Below are 16,185 nucleotides of genomic sequence, written 5' to 3'. Positions count from 1 at the left end.
TACTGAGATTTGGGTTTCAGCCTCGGAGATTGTTTGTAGGTAAGTATGTAAATAAAACATGCATGCAAGCTGACCTAAGGCAGTTCCAAGCCTACCTAATATCAATAAAAACTAATTGAATTGCCCGAATTTCAGGAGGCTTTGCTGGAAGTACTTACTAACTTACAGCAAAGCCTCTAGAGTATAAGGAAATGTTTCATATTCTACATAATTGTTTATTTCCGTAGAAAAAACTTAAGTTATTATTAGATTCTTAGCTTTATCAAGTATTTAAAAAGCTATGTACGTAACAGCCCCACCGTCGTCGTGTTTTAGCTCGTCGTTTTTTCGAGATTCATACTGAATTCGGGTCATGCGTTACTTCAGCGAGTGAGATCCTGTCATTGTCGAACCCTTTTATTTTTGTCTCTGTTATAAGGCATTACCTGAACATAGAGAAATAAGAAGGCTTAGAGTGCTCACTCTATACATAGATATGAACTCATTTATAATAAGTTTTAAGCGAGCTTTGCGAAAACTTATTTGTAATAAAATTTTAACTTAATAACTACCTATCAAGTTTTAAGCGAGTTAAAACTTATTAATATAACCCTTTTTTATACCTCCTATACAACTTATTATTATTAAGTAAGAAAACTGATGTATGGAGTGAGCACGCTAAGCTTAGTTATTTTCTCTACGACCTAAATTAAGTTACGCAATGAATTGATTTACATGATTTATAATATTAAAGTAACGTTTGCTAGATGTTATCTACGCAATAAATAGATAATTTGTCCCATTGAATAGCGTTAGATAACATTGATAGGATAATGGACCGTTAAAAGCGATACTTAATGCGTCGTAAAAGCTATTTAAGATATACAAGCCTTTCCCTTTGGCGATCCTCAAGCAACGCCATGGCATGAATTTAACAGTTTTGCATAGGGATTTAATCGTAAAATTATTAACATTCCTGTGATTTATTTTGCACAATATGTCAATTTCAAAAGTGGTTTGATGCATACACAATATAACTACACATGTGGCCAGTTATGCTTTTACGAGTTAGAACCGTGTTTGCTGGGTTCATTGAACCATTCTTAGCGAAGTTGAGTGTAAACAATTTTTTCGATTTCAGTTTTATATTTATAATTATAGTCGAGGGAGTTTAAAATGGGTTTAAAATGTGCATAACGTATCCAAAAATGTTGTCTTATAACTTACAACCGCTAAATAAAAAGCTCTTCGCAAAAATGCATTGTAATATTCTATTACGTTTAACCTAGTGCGAAAGGTACCCGACAGTCCCCTACCGGCTACCGGTATCGGTATCGGTATAGGTAGGTAGGTAGGTGGTAGGGGTTCTATCTTTTGATAGTAGACTATACAGTAGTATAGTAGTCTGGAGACGTTTGCGGATCAATAAGCCTGCACTTCGGCGGTGCGCTCGGAGCTTGCCAACTTTAGAGCTTATCTCACTGACACATACGCTATGTATTGTTTTTGTTTTTTTTTGTTCTTCCGTCTTTGTCGTTTACCCGCTTCTGCCCGCGACTTCGTCTGCATAAAAGTACTTCCATAATACTATGTATTTCCATAGCAAATTCAAGCCCCCTTTTCATTACTAAACTATCTTTTCTTTTCCCGGTATTAAAACTACATAATATATTCATACCAAATTTCATTTATACCGGTTTAGTGGTTCGACCGTAAAGGGATTCACACAGACAGACAGAGTTACTTACACATTTATGTCTTATAGTAGGGATAGACTAAAAAAAATACTCTAGATTCTTTACGTCTCATATTTTTTCTTATAGATTTTATCCTTTATTGAATCCAAAAATATTATTTTAAGTTTTAAGGTATCTGGATTAATTTCAAATAAGTACCTACTGAATACATATGCATGTATTTTGTAATGTATGTAAGGTAGATAAGTGAACCCCGAGAACCTGTAACAAGTAACCGGCAAAATCATAAGATAACGCGAAATATGAACTTTGTATGACGATTTATAAAGAACAAATTATATTAAAAGAACGGAAGGGATAATAATAACGTACCTTTTCCCGGCTTAGCTACAAAACCTTTACGTCTATCCATTTCTTTCGTCGTATCTCAGACATACGAAACGGTACTGGCAATTCTACGGTACCGACAAGCATTCGTAATAAAACGCTAAGTTCACTCCGGTCAATGGTTCCGTATTCCATGTTCACACGTGCGCTCGTAAAAACCAAAATCTTGTAGATATAATAAATAATATACTTACTGAAGTATATACTAATTATATGAATAGTAACCCTTGTCTGTCTGTCATCTTTTCGCGCTTATCCATTGGAAGGTTATGGTGAAATTGTGAAATACTATCCATTTTAGTTATAACCTTAAGTAATTGCACTCACCATACTCGTAGAACGGAAAGGGGAACGCATAATTGCATAGACCGAATCTTATGCAGATGGAGCTGCGGACTTAGCAAATGTTGTTATACCTATGTTTAGTAATACAAAACTTTGCCAACATATTATGCTGGGTTAGGTTCTCATAAAACTTGACGGGAAGTTCGCCTGTGCTCATATTCCTTTATGGCGGTAATATATTATTTAAGACGGTTCGTTACTGCTACGTTGGGTCCATAATGCATGTACAAAGTATCTCAGTATGCTTTAGATAAGTTAGGTTCACACAATCAATCTAATGATTGTTTTAGGTAATTTCAGCTTGATTATAAAGGTTTTTTTATTTACCGGTCGATCCAAAAGAAATCACCATAAACGCAGGTAATACAGTGGTTACATTTAGTATTTCAAAAATGGCTTATCGAGCACACTTTTTATAGCTATAATGAGTTTATACAGTACAAAAAAAAGTTCCTAAAACTTAGATTTAATATTAATTATATTTATTTTTATTATGTATAATGTTACAAATCATGTTTTGTAAATAATTAATTTTAAATAATATTGTGACATATAATATGAATTAGCATTGGTTTAGCAATTTAGAGTTTATTTCATCAGAACTAAATGAAGGCGGACTACCTACACTCTTAAAAAAAGATTTATTACGCAAAATGTACCAGTTTTAGTAATTCCTTGATGTTATAGGTACTCGTGAAGAAGCTAAGCTCATACGGGCTGGATTAAACGTAATAGGATTTTCAGGCTGACTGCCTCGTAAGTAGGGACGCTTGGTTCGAATTTCAATCGAAGTTTTAATACCTACTGCGTTTATCCATTACAATATTGCAAAGTGCAAAATCTTGTAGCTATTGAGGATATGGTAATGTAAACATTCCGATTAATTATGGCCAGGATCTAAATACCTACTGTTAATGAGACGTACTTTTAGTAGAACTGTTTAGTTAGTCCATGTTTAATCGAGTTTGTGAAATGAATAGGTAAATAAAGTTTATTTAGTGTGCTGGAGTTTCCATTAAAGTTTTGGGATAGCTTACTGTGCGCTTCGCTTCAGAAAAACCAGTATAAAAGTAGTAACAAATGAAGTACTCAGAGTTTATAGCACACTTAATTAAATCATGATATTTGAGCACGAGTTTTATTTGACATACAAATACTGCTCGTATCGTACCTATCTACTTACCCCCTTATTCATAAACGTGTACTAAAGTTACGATGCCGCTAATAATCGTTTGTCTCTTTCCATCATACCAATACGTCGGAAAGGGACAAACGATTATTAGCGGCATCGTAACTTTAGTGCACGTTAATGAATAAGGGGGTTAAAGATTTGAAGGAATCACCTGTTATCTCCGTGAAATACAGGAAAAACATCCCATGTACCTGCTTCACCACCTTTGCCTTTTTGCCTTTTAACCATACGCTCCTGTATCAGCCTGTACAAGTAGGTACATTGTTATAATCATCACATCGACACTTCAAAAACTACATCGAAAAATCCTGAATAAGTCTTATTGCCGTTACTGCGTAGATACTGGACTCTCGATGGTTTTCAAAGCGATAGGAACAACAGCCCTGGCTTCAGGCCAGGGCCGGCTCGTGATATCGTCCTGAATTCGCCGCAACTTTTGCAGCTCTCAAAAGAAATTTCTGTTTGGCTTTTATTTACAAAGAGTAAGTAAGGTAATTTATCGACGTCACTTTAAGTTATTCAACGACACGCTGTCGAAATTATGCGGAGACCGCAAGAAATAATTCCAGAGTGTGGAAGCAGAAATACACATGGTACCAACACATGGTACATGGTTGCACACATAAGGAATACTATGAAATTATATAATAATAATAATATTTTGTTATTTAATTACGGAGTTAATTAATTAAGGACTTACTTAGAAAAACCACAGATTTATCAAAAAACTCGCTCGCATTTGTCTGTTGTTTTATTTTATTATGAAGTTATTATATTTTCATAAAGGTTTACTCGTACTAAAACAATCAAATATATACCTATAGGTATAAAATATTACATGAGTAGGTACCGTGGTAAAACAGCAGCGTGGATGAACGAAAAGCCATATAATAGTACCTAAATTCTGTCAAGGGCGTAAACAATGCGTGCGGAGGTCACCTTTGGCTAGACTGATACTATCGAACTGTTTCTATTAGTGGTGCGTATATTCCATGTTTAGTTTGGCCTATACCCAAACTCATTCAAATTAGCAACTCATTTATAATAACAGCTAGACTTTTATGGGAAGGGAATATACACAAGAAATTATATCATGCATGGATGAAATTATGGCCTGACTAATTTTCATAACACTTGAAATATAAGAATAAGAAACCATTTATTGCCACACAAAATACAATGTTTAACTTTAAAAAAAAGAATTGGCATGCGCGGCAAAAGGAACGGGCTCAGCATACGCTGCGTCAGCCATTTCATTACAAATTGACTGCGCAGCGCTGATTTTCAGTCCGTCCCCTTCACTGAACCACATTGATATGACATGCGGGTTAATGGATTTTTGTTTTATTACCAGTGATAGTTTGTGTATAGAATATAGTACAAAAAAAATCAAGAAATTTTTATTACAAGTGGATATTTAATATTTTAATTTGGTATTTACTTGTCTGTACAATATCCGTTTTGTACACATATTTTCGCGTATTAAAATTACTGAATTTGACTAGTTTTTTTTTTGTTTTTAAGTTTGAAGCCGTGTGCGGTGTGTAGAATATACATTGATTAGCACTCTCATTAATATTGGCGCCAAATTAATTAAGAATTGTCACAAATATTACCGTGAAAAAAAAGGTTGAATTATCCAGTAATTATCCTTTAAAACTATCCTGGATGCCCGGCGGATAGGGCGCAAGCGAGGTAGAGGAAAACCCACCCAGAAAACTTAGATCAAGTGAAAGAAAAGGTAGGGGTGGTATAGTATTCAAAAATCAAAGAGCTGGCGGAAGATACTCCACTGACAAGAGAATAACTCTTAAATTCATGACGATAATCCAGTCATCATAGGGGAACAAGTACAGGTAGGTTTACATTACTTACGCCATCTTTTGAGTATCTACTAAGCGTCCCAGGCTGGCGGTTAGTTTCACCGAAGTAGGCACCTAGTTAAAATTGAATCAGTGTGAATTGACTAATAGAATAACCGCATATCCTGTTAACTGTCCAATGAGTGACGAATGTCCCTTTGTGCAGTGTCACGCAGCTGACGTAAATCTGTGCCGTTTCAAGGCAAGCGATCTTTGCCAATGAACACGGGAAACGAAATGACCACGTGTTAGATGAGACCGATAGTGCTAAGAGGATGAGGAGGAGGACCTTGGTTGAATAAAGGTTTACCCGGTAGTATTGTGATTAATGGTTCGTATGTGTTGTTGTCGCGTCAAATAAAATAGAAAAAATCGTTCTAGACAAAAATGCAAAAGATGACCAAAAATTCAGTATGAATCCTTATCATACACATACGACTCATACGAGAGGTTAATTTTATTCTACGACACATTTATTTGTATAATTTTGATATTTTGACACTGACAGATCATTGATCAGAAGCATTGTTCGAATTGGGCCGAACGTGGTAAAACATTGCCTTCGCTATGACGTAGCGCTACGAGCGTAGCAGTAAAACATTATGACTTGCAGAATAAAGTTACATTTTACTACTTCCAGGTACAACGTAATCGCGTGTAATCGAATGATGTAAGTACCTATGGTGCCAGGTAACGGAATGTCGCAGTTTTACGGCGAGCAATTAATTCAGTTTATTACCCACTAGGGGCCAAAGGGTCAGATTACTGGCTCGACTTTTCCGAACTTTCCACTGTGGGTTGGTGACAAAGTTGGTTTATAGTGGTTTTATATATAAAGTTGGACCAAACAGTCGGACAAAGTGTGGTAAATACGACGTTTGTAATGACACCCCCTCATTTTGTTATATCCCGTGCAGAGTTAGCTTAGTCGGACTCTAGATAATATATTATTAGATGTTATAAATGAATCGTCTGTAACTCCGCGCATTAAGAAATTCGGTATTGATTTAAGGAGAGAGAAGGCAGGTTTAATGTGGATGTTTGAATCTACAATATTTAAGTATATCGCTATTTTACTTACAGATTAGCAAAAGTAAGAATAAACCACTTGACTTCATCATTTTGTAATATTTTATACAGCTTTATCTCTTTTGTCGTTATGTTCGCTTGTTTTATGATCACAAAAATACACTAGATAACGCATCGTTGCATCCAAAACCGTCTGAAAACTTGGAGCACATCTACAAATGTTGTAGTGCTGCACTATGCGATCATTTTTTTAATTATAGATCCAGAGGATGAAAATTGGTTTCATTACGGCTTTCCACGTGGTCGAAGGCAAGTATGATATTTTCTTTAGTTTGTAATTTACCCCTATTATTGACCACGTAAAAATGCTATCAATCGTTTGCAATGAACGCATTCATTTAATTTTGGCAAAATTGTATTTACAAAGATAATTGTATTTACAGTGCTCCATCTGCATCCAATTTGATACCCTTTGCCCAAGCAAATACTCTGCCTTACAAAGTGGCGATTTTCTATTTAGATTTTTTGAAGCATAGACGAACATGCTATCGTCTATAATAAGCCTTATCCTAATTCACACATTCCTCGTGCGCGAATGCTTGATTACAATTGAATGTAAAAGTACAAACCGAGCTGATGGCCGGGGTAATAAAACTTCTCATTCATAATTTGCAAGGCCGTCGTAAGAGTGAATGAGATAGTAATATGATCTGGAACGTCACTTTGGTTTACGGATACATACTAATAGTCAGCAATAAGTATTGTGCGTATAACCTGAAAGGAATGCATACCCTTTCAGGTTACTTTTGTATGATTTTTTTTATCGAACCTGTAACATAGGTATACCTATTTGCTTAAATAATAAGTCGAAGAAATGAAAATATTCAATTCAACCAAGCGTTCGAGCATAAATAATTTTCTAAACACCCGTTTTCATAAAGATCCGCTAAGTCTAGAGATATGAGGTAAGGTCTTATGTGAATACGTATTGATTAAGTTACCTACTTATAAGTTGGATCTCACCATGATGTTACGGATCTTTATAAAAATAAAATGTAGTCGGAATAAAACAACATAAAGTTAATTCATATCATTTATATTCAACAAACAGTTATTCCAGTAGGGATAATGCAGGATGGGAATAAATACACAACATTGTTCAAGGTATATTTTATTAACCCGAATAAACTAGGACAGTTTATTAATTAAATGAATCAAAATTCATATGTAATGCTTATTGTTTATTTATAATTATCAATTACTAACTAAGTTATGCTAATTTAGAAAATATTAATAAGTTAAAAGTGAAAACTAATTAGCCTAAAGCAAGGGAATGCTCGAATCATAAGTGAGAACTTAATGTTATGAATATCATCGTCTTCTTACAGGCACTGGTATTTTAAAAATAAATATAAAAAATAAATAATATAACAAATATGATTTCATTGCACCCAATAAAAATGAAGCGCATGATTTTACCGTGATTAAAATTTTTTAATAAATGGATTTTGTAAAAATATTCATTCGTTACTAAACTCCATAAACCTCTTACCATATCGTCATAATAACGTCAGATAATTTAGTCACTACAGTTGACCAGTAAAGTCGAAATCTACTAATATTTATTCAATTCACACAAATAAGTTGCAACTGTATCCGCAACTCACTGGTGAACAGTGTAGTCTTGAATTCGTCTCAACACATCGGGACGATATGGGATAGAGTACTTATGGCATTCAGATACTCCTAACCCTTTTGAAAACCCCACAATTCAGAATATCACAGGCTTCTTTAAACAAGATGAAACAATTTACGTATACATCGGTTGAAAACATTAGTGTAACTAGTACTAGCAAGGATTATTGTAAAAATGGCTGTATTTTATTTGTACTTTGTGTGCGTGGTAATTGACGTAAGTCTAATTACTATTCGGACAGGTTTCTATAGTTAGCTTTACATTATGGGCAGTCTAACAAACTACACCTGAAATAAATTTAGGTTAGCGATTTAGTTTCTTATTAGAAACACAATTTGTTTAGTATCAAAATAACATGCTCAAATTCAAACATGATTGTAACAATCAAACAAGCTGTCGCTCTGAGACAGTAAAAGATGGAATGGAAGCCCCTGGTACCGCCGGAGCGGTATGCGATAACAACTAGCGTGTGCTTTACGACAAAAGTTGGTCGAATTTAAAGTTCCTTTCACAAAAATAGTAACAAATTTCATATATCAAGGTAAAAAAAGTCCCTGCTTACATACTTTTTAAGTATTCTAATATTCCAAGAAACTTTAAGCAACCACAACTCGGCCAAAGACGATAAAGTTGATTCTTGATGGATATTATTGTCTTAACTTAAATCCACATATGTCCATTGATTTTCCTCTTACAATGTCTATAAGCTTTGAAATAGATTTCAATGATAAATGTCAATGTCGAAAGAAAATCATCAGCAAAAGTAGATCTAAATCAGCCAAGATGGTAAACAATGTCTTTTGGCGCATAGCACACGAAAGGCGCGGACGTCTACCGCGCGGCGATAGTGGGGTACTGTACCTGCAGTGCGTTCTTCGCCGAGACTGGGGTGGACGACGCTCGCGGCCCACCCACTCGCTGTGCCGTTAGTGACAGTGCCAAAAACATGGGGAAACCAAAACAACACGTTAAGGAACTACGCTACACCACTCGACATCTATTTGCGGTTTTGGACACTTCAACTTAGCAAACTTAAGAATTAGGGTAAAAATTGTTCGTTATTTGTTTGCGGAAGTTACCTTGCTATAGATTTGTAACAGAAGTGACCGTAACCGAAAAATAAATCGCTTCTATACGACGGAAACTGCCAATGTATTGAATTAGAGTCGTTATTTGATTCAATATAAAGGCAATTGAACATAGCTTTATTTTATACCAACAGAGAATCGCGAAATGTAATGCAATGTTGGTACAAAATAATCGGGTGAGCCATGCACTGTCGTATGGAAAAGTGGAGGAACTTTGAATGTCCATATGATACGAAGCTATGGAAGGACAAAGTATAAAGTTGTTATTTTAGCAGACACTAAACTGCCAAAACAGAATTATGTACATAACAAGCAAAATGATGGAATGTCGATGTCTTTGGTATTGCGAGTGAACTAATTCATCTACAAAATGAGCTAAAGATAAGAGATCTTTTGGATATTCGATTTAGAATAGGTACTATGCGCAAAAGAAACGTGCACACCAAATATATTAAGTTAGTTACACAAACATATCTAAGTATTTTGAACAGTCTTGCCACGATTCGGAAATCTTAAAAATAATATCACAGTCTGAAATCATAAGAGATGTTCTGAGGAATGTCTACCGCAGTCTCTCCAGGGATCCCATTTATGTACTATCAAGTTTTATATATACATGCCGCGAGATTTCAAAAAACTAAGTTACAAAAATATTTTCCTTACAATCTCAAAAGGGTCTGATCTCGACTTGACGCGATTTGTGTCCCAGATGTATTGAGGTAATGTAACTAACGTGAGAAATAAGCAACTACAAATATAAGCGGTCGAAATGATTGATGACACATGATATGATAATATAATAAAACAAGCTTGTTATAGAGTCCCTATCTTTATGTCGTATCTAAAGATAGCAAATCGACAACAAATTTAATAATAAGTGTAAATTAATAACAAAAGGACCAAACCGAGGGGTGCCACTACAGACAAAATAAAATCGTATTAATCAAACTATGTCCATGCAAACAATAAGCGCACTCTACATAAATATTATGACCGCACTCGTACGTATCGCCCCCGCGATTATCGTGTATGCAGATACGTGTCACTTCACTCACCGGACTGTTCAATATTTGAGACAAACATTACAACAACGTTTATTAAGAGGACGGAAATAACCGTAGGTATATCAAATATAATACGTGCAAATAGGAATACTGATATAGTATACGAGTTTACTAGCGTTCAGATATACACGATGTTGGGGTAGGAGAATTGGAAGGGCGACACGCAGGAGTAGTGGTAGCTCTTCCCGAAGCCCGAGAAGTGCGTGTTGGTCGGCGGCATGTCGATGAGTATGTCGGTAGCGGCGGTCCCGCGGCTGGCCCGCGTCACGGCGGCCGGCCGGCCGCCCCACCGCACCAGCTCGCTGCCGCCGCCGCGCCCCGCCCGCGTGTCGCCGCTCGACACGCTCGCGCCCGACCCGCTCGACACGCTGCGCCGTGAACGCGGCGACGCTATACTCAGCGTGCTCTCCGAGCACCGCCAGGATTTGGGCAGCGTTTCGCTCGCCCAGCGGCGAGGGTTCAACTCTTTACTTTTAGCGTCGCGCATTACGATGTCGTAGAAGACCTTTGGGTGTGGAATAGCGATCAGGGCGCAGTGGTCTATGTCTACGTGTTTAACGAGGAGCGTTTTGTCGAGCAGGCTGGGCACGCTGCGGTGGGGCGCGACACGGCGCGGAGCGGCACGGCCGAGCGGCTCGGCCGAGCGCGCGCGCGGCTAGCCTACCTGAGCAGCGAGCGCCGTCACCCCGAGCCTCACCCCCGTCGCGCGCGAGGACGCAATCGACGTGCCGAGTGACGTGAGAGATTCGCGGGAGTTGGAGCGTCTCATGGGAGTCATGCGGCCGTTGCTGTGGATCGCGCAGGCTCCAGGCTTGCGGTTGGAGGGCGAGCGTGAAACCTTGGCGATGGGCGCGAACAAACCAAAACGGGGCGCGCATTCAAAGTACCTGGAAAAAAATAATCATTAAAAACCTGGATTTACTGGCAATTTAATATCCTGCATATTTTACCGATCTACCTACCTCTTTCCTTCAACAGAGCCGTCGTTCTTGCCGATCGGGTCGTCAAGCTCAACACCCGCCCAAACGCCTGAAGCGAATTCGGTAACGCCAACATATTTCAGGGTACCAGCTTTGCTCCCACGACTGCTGGATACTATGACTCTGTCTCCGAGGCGAAGTTCCCCGTTTGTCGTTGTTGAAATAGATGCATCTAAAAAAGGAATACTCGAATTAGTGTCAACAATGCTTTGTTCTATTTACAACTGTTTATCAAAATATAAGCCTACACATCATTACTGCGTCTTTGTCTTAGTCAATTGATAACTATTGATCATCTGTCAACAATCGAGCAAGGCGGCATTTAACCAATCTATTCAAAAGTGACTCCTTAGTCCTTATAAATCACTCTACAAGTAGGTACCAATTTTGCAGCTATTGCAGCATTCCAAATAAAATATATGATATATCGCGTTCACTAACTAAATTAGATTGTCCTTGTGGGTCCTTAACTTACTCATTTTGCTGCTAACAACGCTGCGCACGCTACCGTTGGGCGAGAGAGTGCGGCGATAGCGTCCCACCCCAGAAGGGGGGCGCTCGAAAACGCTACCAGCGTCTGACGTGGGCGACCCATCGTGTGTCGCTAGCGGGGCCCGGGTCAGTCGCGTCAGACGAGAGAACACGCCGCGCTTTTCCGAGCATTGGAAGTAGCGGACGCCAGCGACTGATCCATCATTTTTGCCTGAAAGATATAACACATTATTAGATGATCTGCTTGATGTTCACGGATGCCCGAACGAACATAGAGAAAAGTCATAAAAAATTAATCAGTGTAACCTGAACAAACTAAGTCTGATGAGGCAAGCCCCAAAAAGGAAATGGCTGGGATGCCTTCATATAGTTTATAAAAAGGATATATCAAAATAACAGATGAGGCCAAAGGGTAAAATATCCTCAGACACATTGTGGTCTATCACGTCTATGTCGTGATCTTACCGATGGCATCGTCGAGCACGATTCCCGCCCAGTCGCCGGGCGCGAACTGAGTCTCTCCGATGTAAGCGATCTGGCCAGGCTTGGTGCCGCCCACCCACACGCGCTCGCCGATAATGAAGCTGTCAGTGTCCTCCGTTAGGACAACACTGTGATCTGCAAAGTCAAAACACATGTTAATGTTTTTGTAAGGTGTCCGTATCGAACTAATGTTCGGCCGCCTGATACGATTGTCAACTTTTTTGTTATGAACAGACGTAAAAGATTTTGTGGGTAAATAACAATTAACTTGGGACATATCAATACGTAGTAGGTAGTTGTTTCTGTTGTAAAAGGCTTCAGATTATAGGCATAATATTCGATACGTGACATCGTATAAGGCGCTCAAACTAACGATGTTACGCCGGTATAAACGTTTTGAACGTTCCCGCGAGAATACCTAGGAAAGTTTTAACAATTTTATGTCGGAAGAAAGTTTTAAGCTTCTCATGAAGTTCAAAATGCCCAGGTTTTAAAATAACGGAAGAGGCTTGACCCATTTATGGGCAGGTTTATGATGTGCACACGATTAGAATATTCGTGGGCGTATGCGTGCAAGTGCAACGGTCACCGGGGTCGATTTGCATTCTTGTATGCACGCCGTGTGCTGACTTTCGCTTCATTCATATTGCATTCAACAAACTGCAGTTGACTTGAAAACTATGAAACTGTTTCAGTAATGCGAGTAAATAATTGCAAGGTATAGGCGTCATGTGGCGTCCATAGAACTCGATTAGGTACCAATTGTTATTATAATAAAATTCGTATAGGTACAGATCGATTCACAAAAGCTGGTGTTTTCAGATTAGCACCTGTAAAAATAAGTACACCGACCCATAGACAAATTCATTCACTTATTCAAACTATACTCTTGCTGCTGAATCAAGCTATGGATAATATTTGGCTACAAAGACTTCTACATTTGTGCGAGTCGTGGTTGTTTGTCATTTTGTTATAGAATATTTGGTTAGAACGCCTCACTGAAAGTCAAATAAGCGTACTTAATCAGGCTTCACTATACAAATATTTTACTTTAGGACGCCACACTACTGCTAGAGCATCGCATCGCAAAACACATCATACTTAACTCAACATTGCATAACACTAAAATACCACAACATTGCAAGCAAACTGATCATAATCACCAATGAATACATATATACTTGGAACATCTATAATAACGAGTATGTAGCTATCGAGCGTGCGTGACTTACATTGCAATTTGTAATAAAAAAACTGTTCAGCTTCAAGTTCCACTATAAAACGTTTAAATATAATATGATTTATTACAAGAAACACTTTAATAGGTGGTGATTAATGCAGTTGACTGCTAACAATAAGTCCTAATGAAGGAGGTCCGTTTATGGTCATCGACTAATATGAAGGGTCTGGGTCTACGCTACTCGGCCTGTAGGTACATTCTAGTAAGTTTACATTAACGAAGTTTGTCGATAAACAATTAGCTTGTTATTTCACAAACACATGCTAAAAATGTATGTTTCCTAAATGGTAAATCAAAACGCAAATCTGTATAATATTTAAGCACCTAGTCAAGTGTTTATTGCATTTTATGCCAGTAGAGCCTTAATGAGAACCGACACATTAATGAAATCAATTTTATAGTGGAACTTGGGTTTGTGAATGAAGTGAAGTGCTGTTACCTGAGGACCTGCGCAGGCCGGCCTCGCTGAGGCGCCGCGGGTGCTTCTCCCACAGCGCGTCCATCGACGTGACGCTGTACGTGCTGCTGGCTACCAAGCGACACACACACAACCATTAGCTACACAAACACACATGAGCGGAACTCGCGACACAATGGGTGCATTCCAAAAAACGGTAATGTGAGAATTTTAGTTATGAAACTGTATTTTTCTATTGAATAGATCATGTTGTATGAATTGAATTGAAAAATGAAAAATTATAGATTAGTATATTAGTCTTTTGTTGATTTAATGTAGAGATTACCTTGATAATTTTAGCTGTATATTTTTTAATAATCTATTCATGCATTGTTAAACCTGTCTGTTATGAGAATTTACACGCGCAGTATGTTTTTTTGTACAGGTATTAGGTATTAGGTACTAGCGTTACAAAGATTTAACAGCCTTGTCATGTAGAAGACTGACTTCGTCACTGACATATACATTGTGTCGAACGATTATGAGCGACAGCCGTGGCGCTTTTAAAAAGAGCAAAACAATCCGCGTTACAGTTCGGCCGGTAGACAATGCTGTTAATTGCGCCGGTAAGATTTGATGGGGTCGTGGGCGGGCGACTCGTCTTGACGTCGCGGGTTTGTTTATTGTGACACAGTGTTAGCAATTGATTATGTTGTTTATAAACATTCTAACGACGATCGCGCCGCGCTTTGATTAGATAAAATAATGAGGTACATTTCTAGTTAGTCCAAACCGCCGCACGTTATCAACACACGTTTCAACCTACATCTCAAAAGATCCCACCACCGTCTGATGACATGAATACAGAGATCTCTATCCTCCACCTTATCACAAGTGCCTCTACGAAGGAATAGGACTTACTAGATGCCTTGCGGTGCGAGCGCGGTCTGTCGGGCAGACTGCTGGACACCTCGTCCTCCTCGGCTTCTATGAGGTCTTCAGATACAAATAAAAGCGTGATATCATTATGAACAAGAACAAGTGAAATTTAAAATTATTTACAATATACAGTGATTGAGTGATAGATGTGCGTGCCAAACGTCCATTTCAAAGCATGTAGCATGCTGTGCTCTCATGCCATCTTAAATTTTGAAATCACTCAATAGAGTTCGAGCGTGAAATGAGATTTTACTCACCTGATAAATGTTTTCTAGATAAGTCGTCGCTGAGCTTCCTCACGGCGTCGGAGCTGCCGTCTATGACAACAAAAACAACACGTAAAGCGGAATGATAAAATAAACATGCTTAAGGAAAAACGATATAAAATGTAATTTAAACTACAATGTCAGACAGATAACTAATAACATTTTCGAGGAAAGCAAGCGTTTATCACTTTTCTACTTAGTATCAAAGTTATGATCATAAAGATTCAAGTTATACCTATAAAGCATTGCTTTCCACGACTATACAATAAAATAATGGCATTGACGCGTATAATAGATATGTAAGGTTCTATGTCATGATACATGGCTGTTTGCAATTCATATTGGGCAGAGTTCGATAAAATCATATAGTAAGGATTGAGGTAGGTGTGGGAGACACCCACTGCCTACCTCGCTGGGCTAGTCTCTAAAGGGCTTAATATCATTGGTGTTTAGTGACACGTGTGCCATTAGTGAATAGCGTAGACGTGGCACGAGCCACAGCTGGCACACGGACACGAATGAGTAGGCAAGCACCTAGGGTTATCAATGAGGTAAGGAATTTTCCGAACATATCATATTTTTAGGTCCCCTTTGAAAAACTATTTACAGTTTTTGAGAATGGAACATGAATCATTTTCTATTGAATACACTGCTAATATTTTTTGGTAACACTTGGTATGGTGGTTTGGTATTTGGCTGCATTATCTACAATATACGTCTCATCATACAACCACGACCACTCTGTGAAGAGTAAGCGATTGAGGGGGAGATATCTTCTTCTTCAGTCGGTCCCTCAATGCTGAGGATCGTGACATCATGTCCTTCTATTGAAGACCAGATTCCTCCATAGGCTTCTATTCCTCGCCAAGCGCATGGCCGAGGAGGAGATATAAAAATACATATTTCAGGTTCCCTAGAGTCTATCAGAAAATTTGTAAAAGTATCTGGCATTTCATCAGAGACCGTAGATATTAAATACATAGTTGGTAACCCTCACGATTCGTTGCAAATTATAGTGGGTGATAAAGCCATAACTTGGTGTCTGTTTA

At 38.2% G+C, this 16,185-nt stretch overlaps 1 protein-coding gene across 10 annotated transcripts in view; it reads right to left on the bottom strand.

The window, feature by feature from the left end:
* The window catches only part of LOC133521479 (CAP-Gly domain-containing linker protein 1), a 59,891-nt gene that overhangs the window by 11,586 nt on the left and 32,120 nt on the right, over positions 1 to 16,185 (bottom strand). For 4 of the 10 annotated variants that reach the window (XM_061856458.1, XM_061856457.1, XM_061856463.1 and 1 more), the window contains 8 exons: positions 15,128 to 15,187; positions 14,853 to 14,927; positions 13,974 to 14,063; positions 12,277 to 12,429; positions 11,795 to 12,022; positions 11,302 to 11,491; positions 11,004 to 11,226; positions 9,049 to 9,105 (listed from right to left, as the gene is read on the bottom strand). In XM_061856458.1, coding sequence (XP_061712442.1) covers positions 9,049 to 9,105; positions 11,004 to 11,226; positions 11,302 to 11,491; positions 11,795 to 12,022; positions 12,277 to 12,429; positions 13,974 to 14,063; positions 14,853 to 14,927; positions 15,128 to 15,187 — 1,076 coding nt within the window. The remainder of the gene's footprint in view (positions 1 to 9,048; positions 9,106 to 11,003; positions 11,227 to 11,301; positions 11,492 to 11,794; positions 12,023 to 12,276; positions 12,430 to 13,973; positions 14,064 to 14,852; positions 14,928 to 15,127; positions 15,188 to 16,185) is intronic. The other 6 variants (XM_061856460.1, XM_061856464.1, XM_061856467.1 and 3 more) reach the window with 3 other exon arrangements.

Source organism: Cydia pomonella, chromosome 9, assembly GCF_033807575.1.
Source record: "Cydia pomonella isolate Wapato2018A chromosome 9, ilCydPomo1, whole genome shotgun sequence".
Classification (NCBI taxonomy): domain Eukaryota; kingdom Metazoa; phylum Arthropoda; class Insecta; order Lepidoptera; family Tortricidae; genus Cydia; species Cydia pomonella.
The sequence above is the reverse complement of the archived record's forward strand: the minus strand, read 5'-3'. Positions and strand labels throughout refer to the sequence as shown.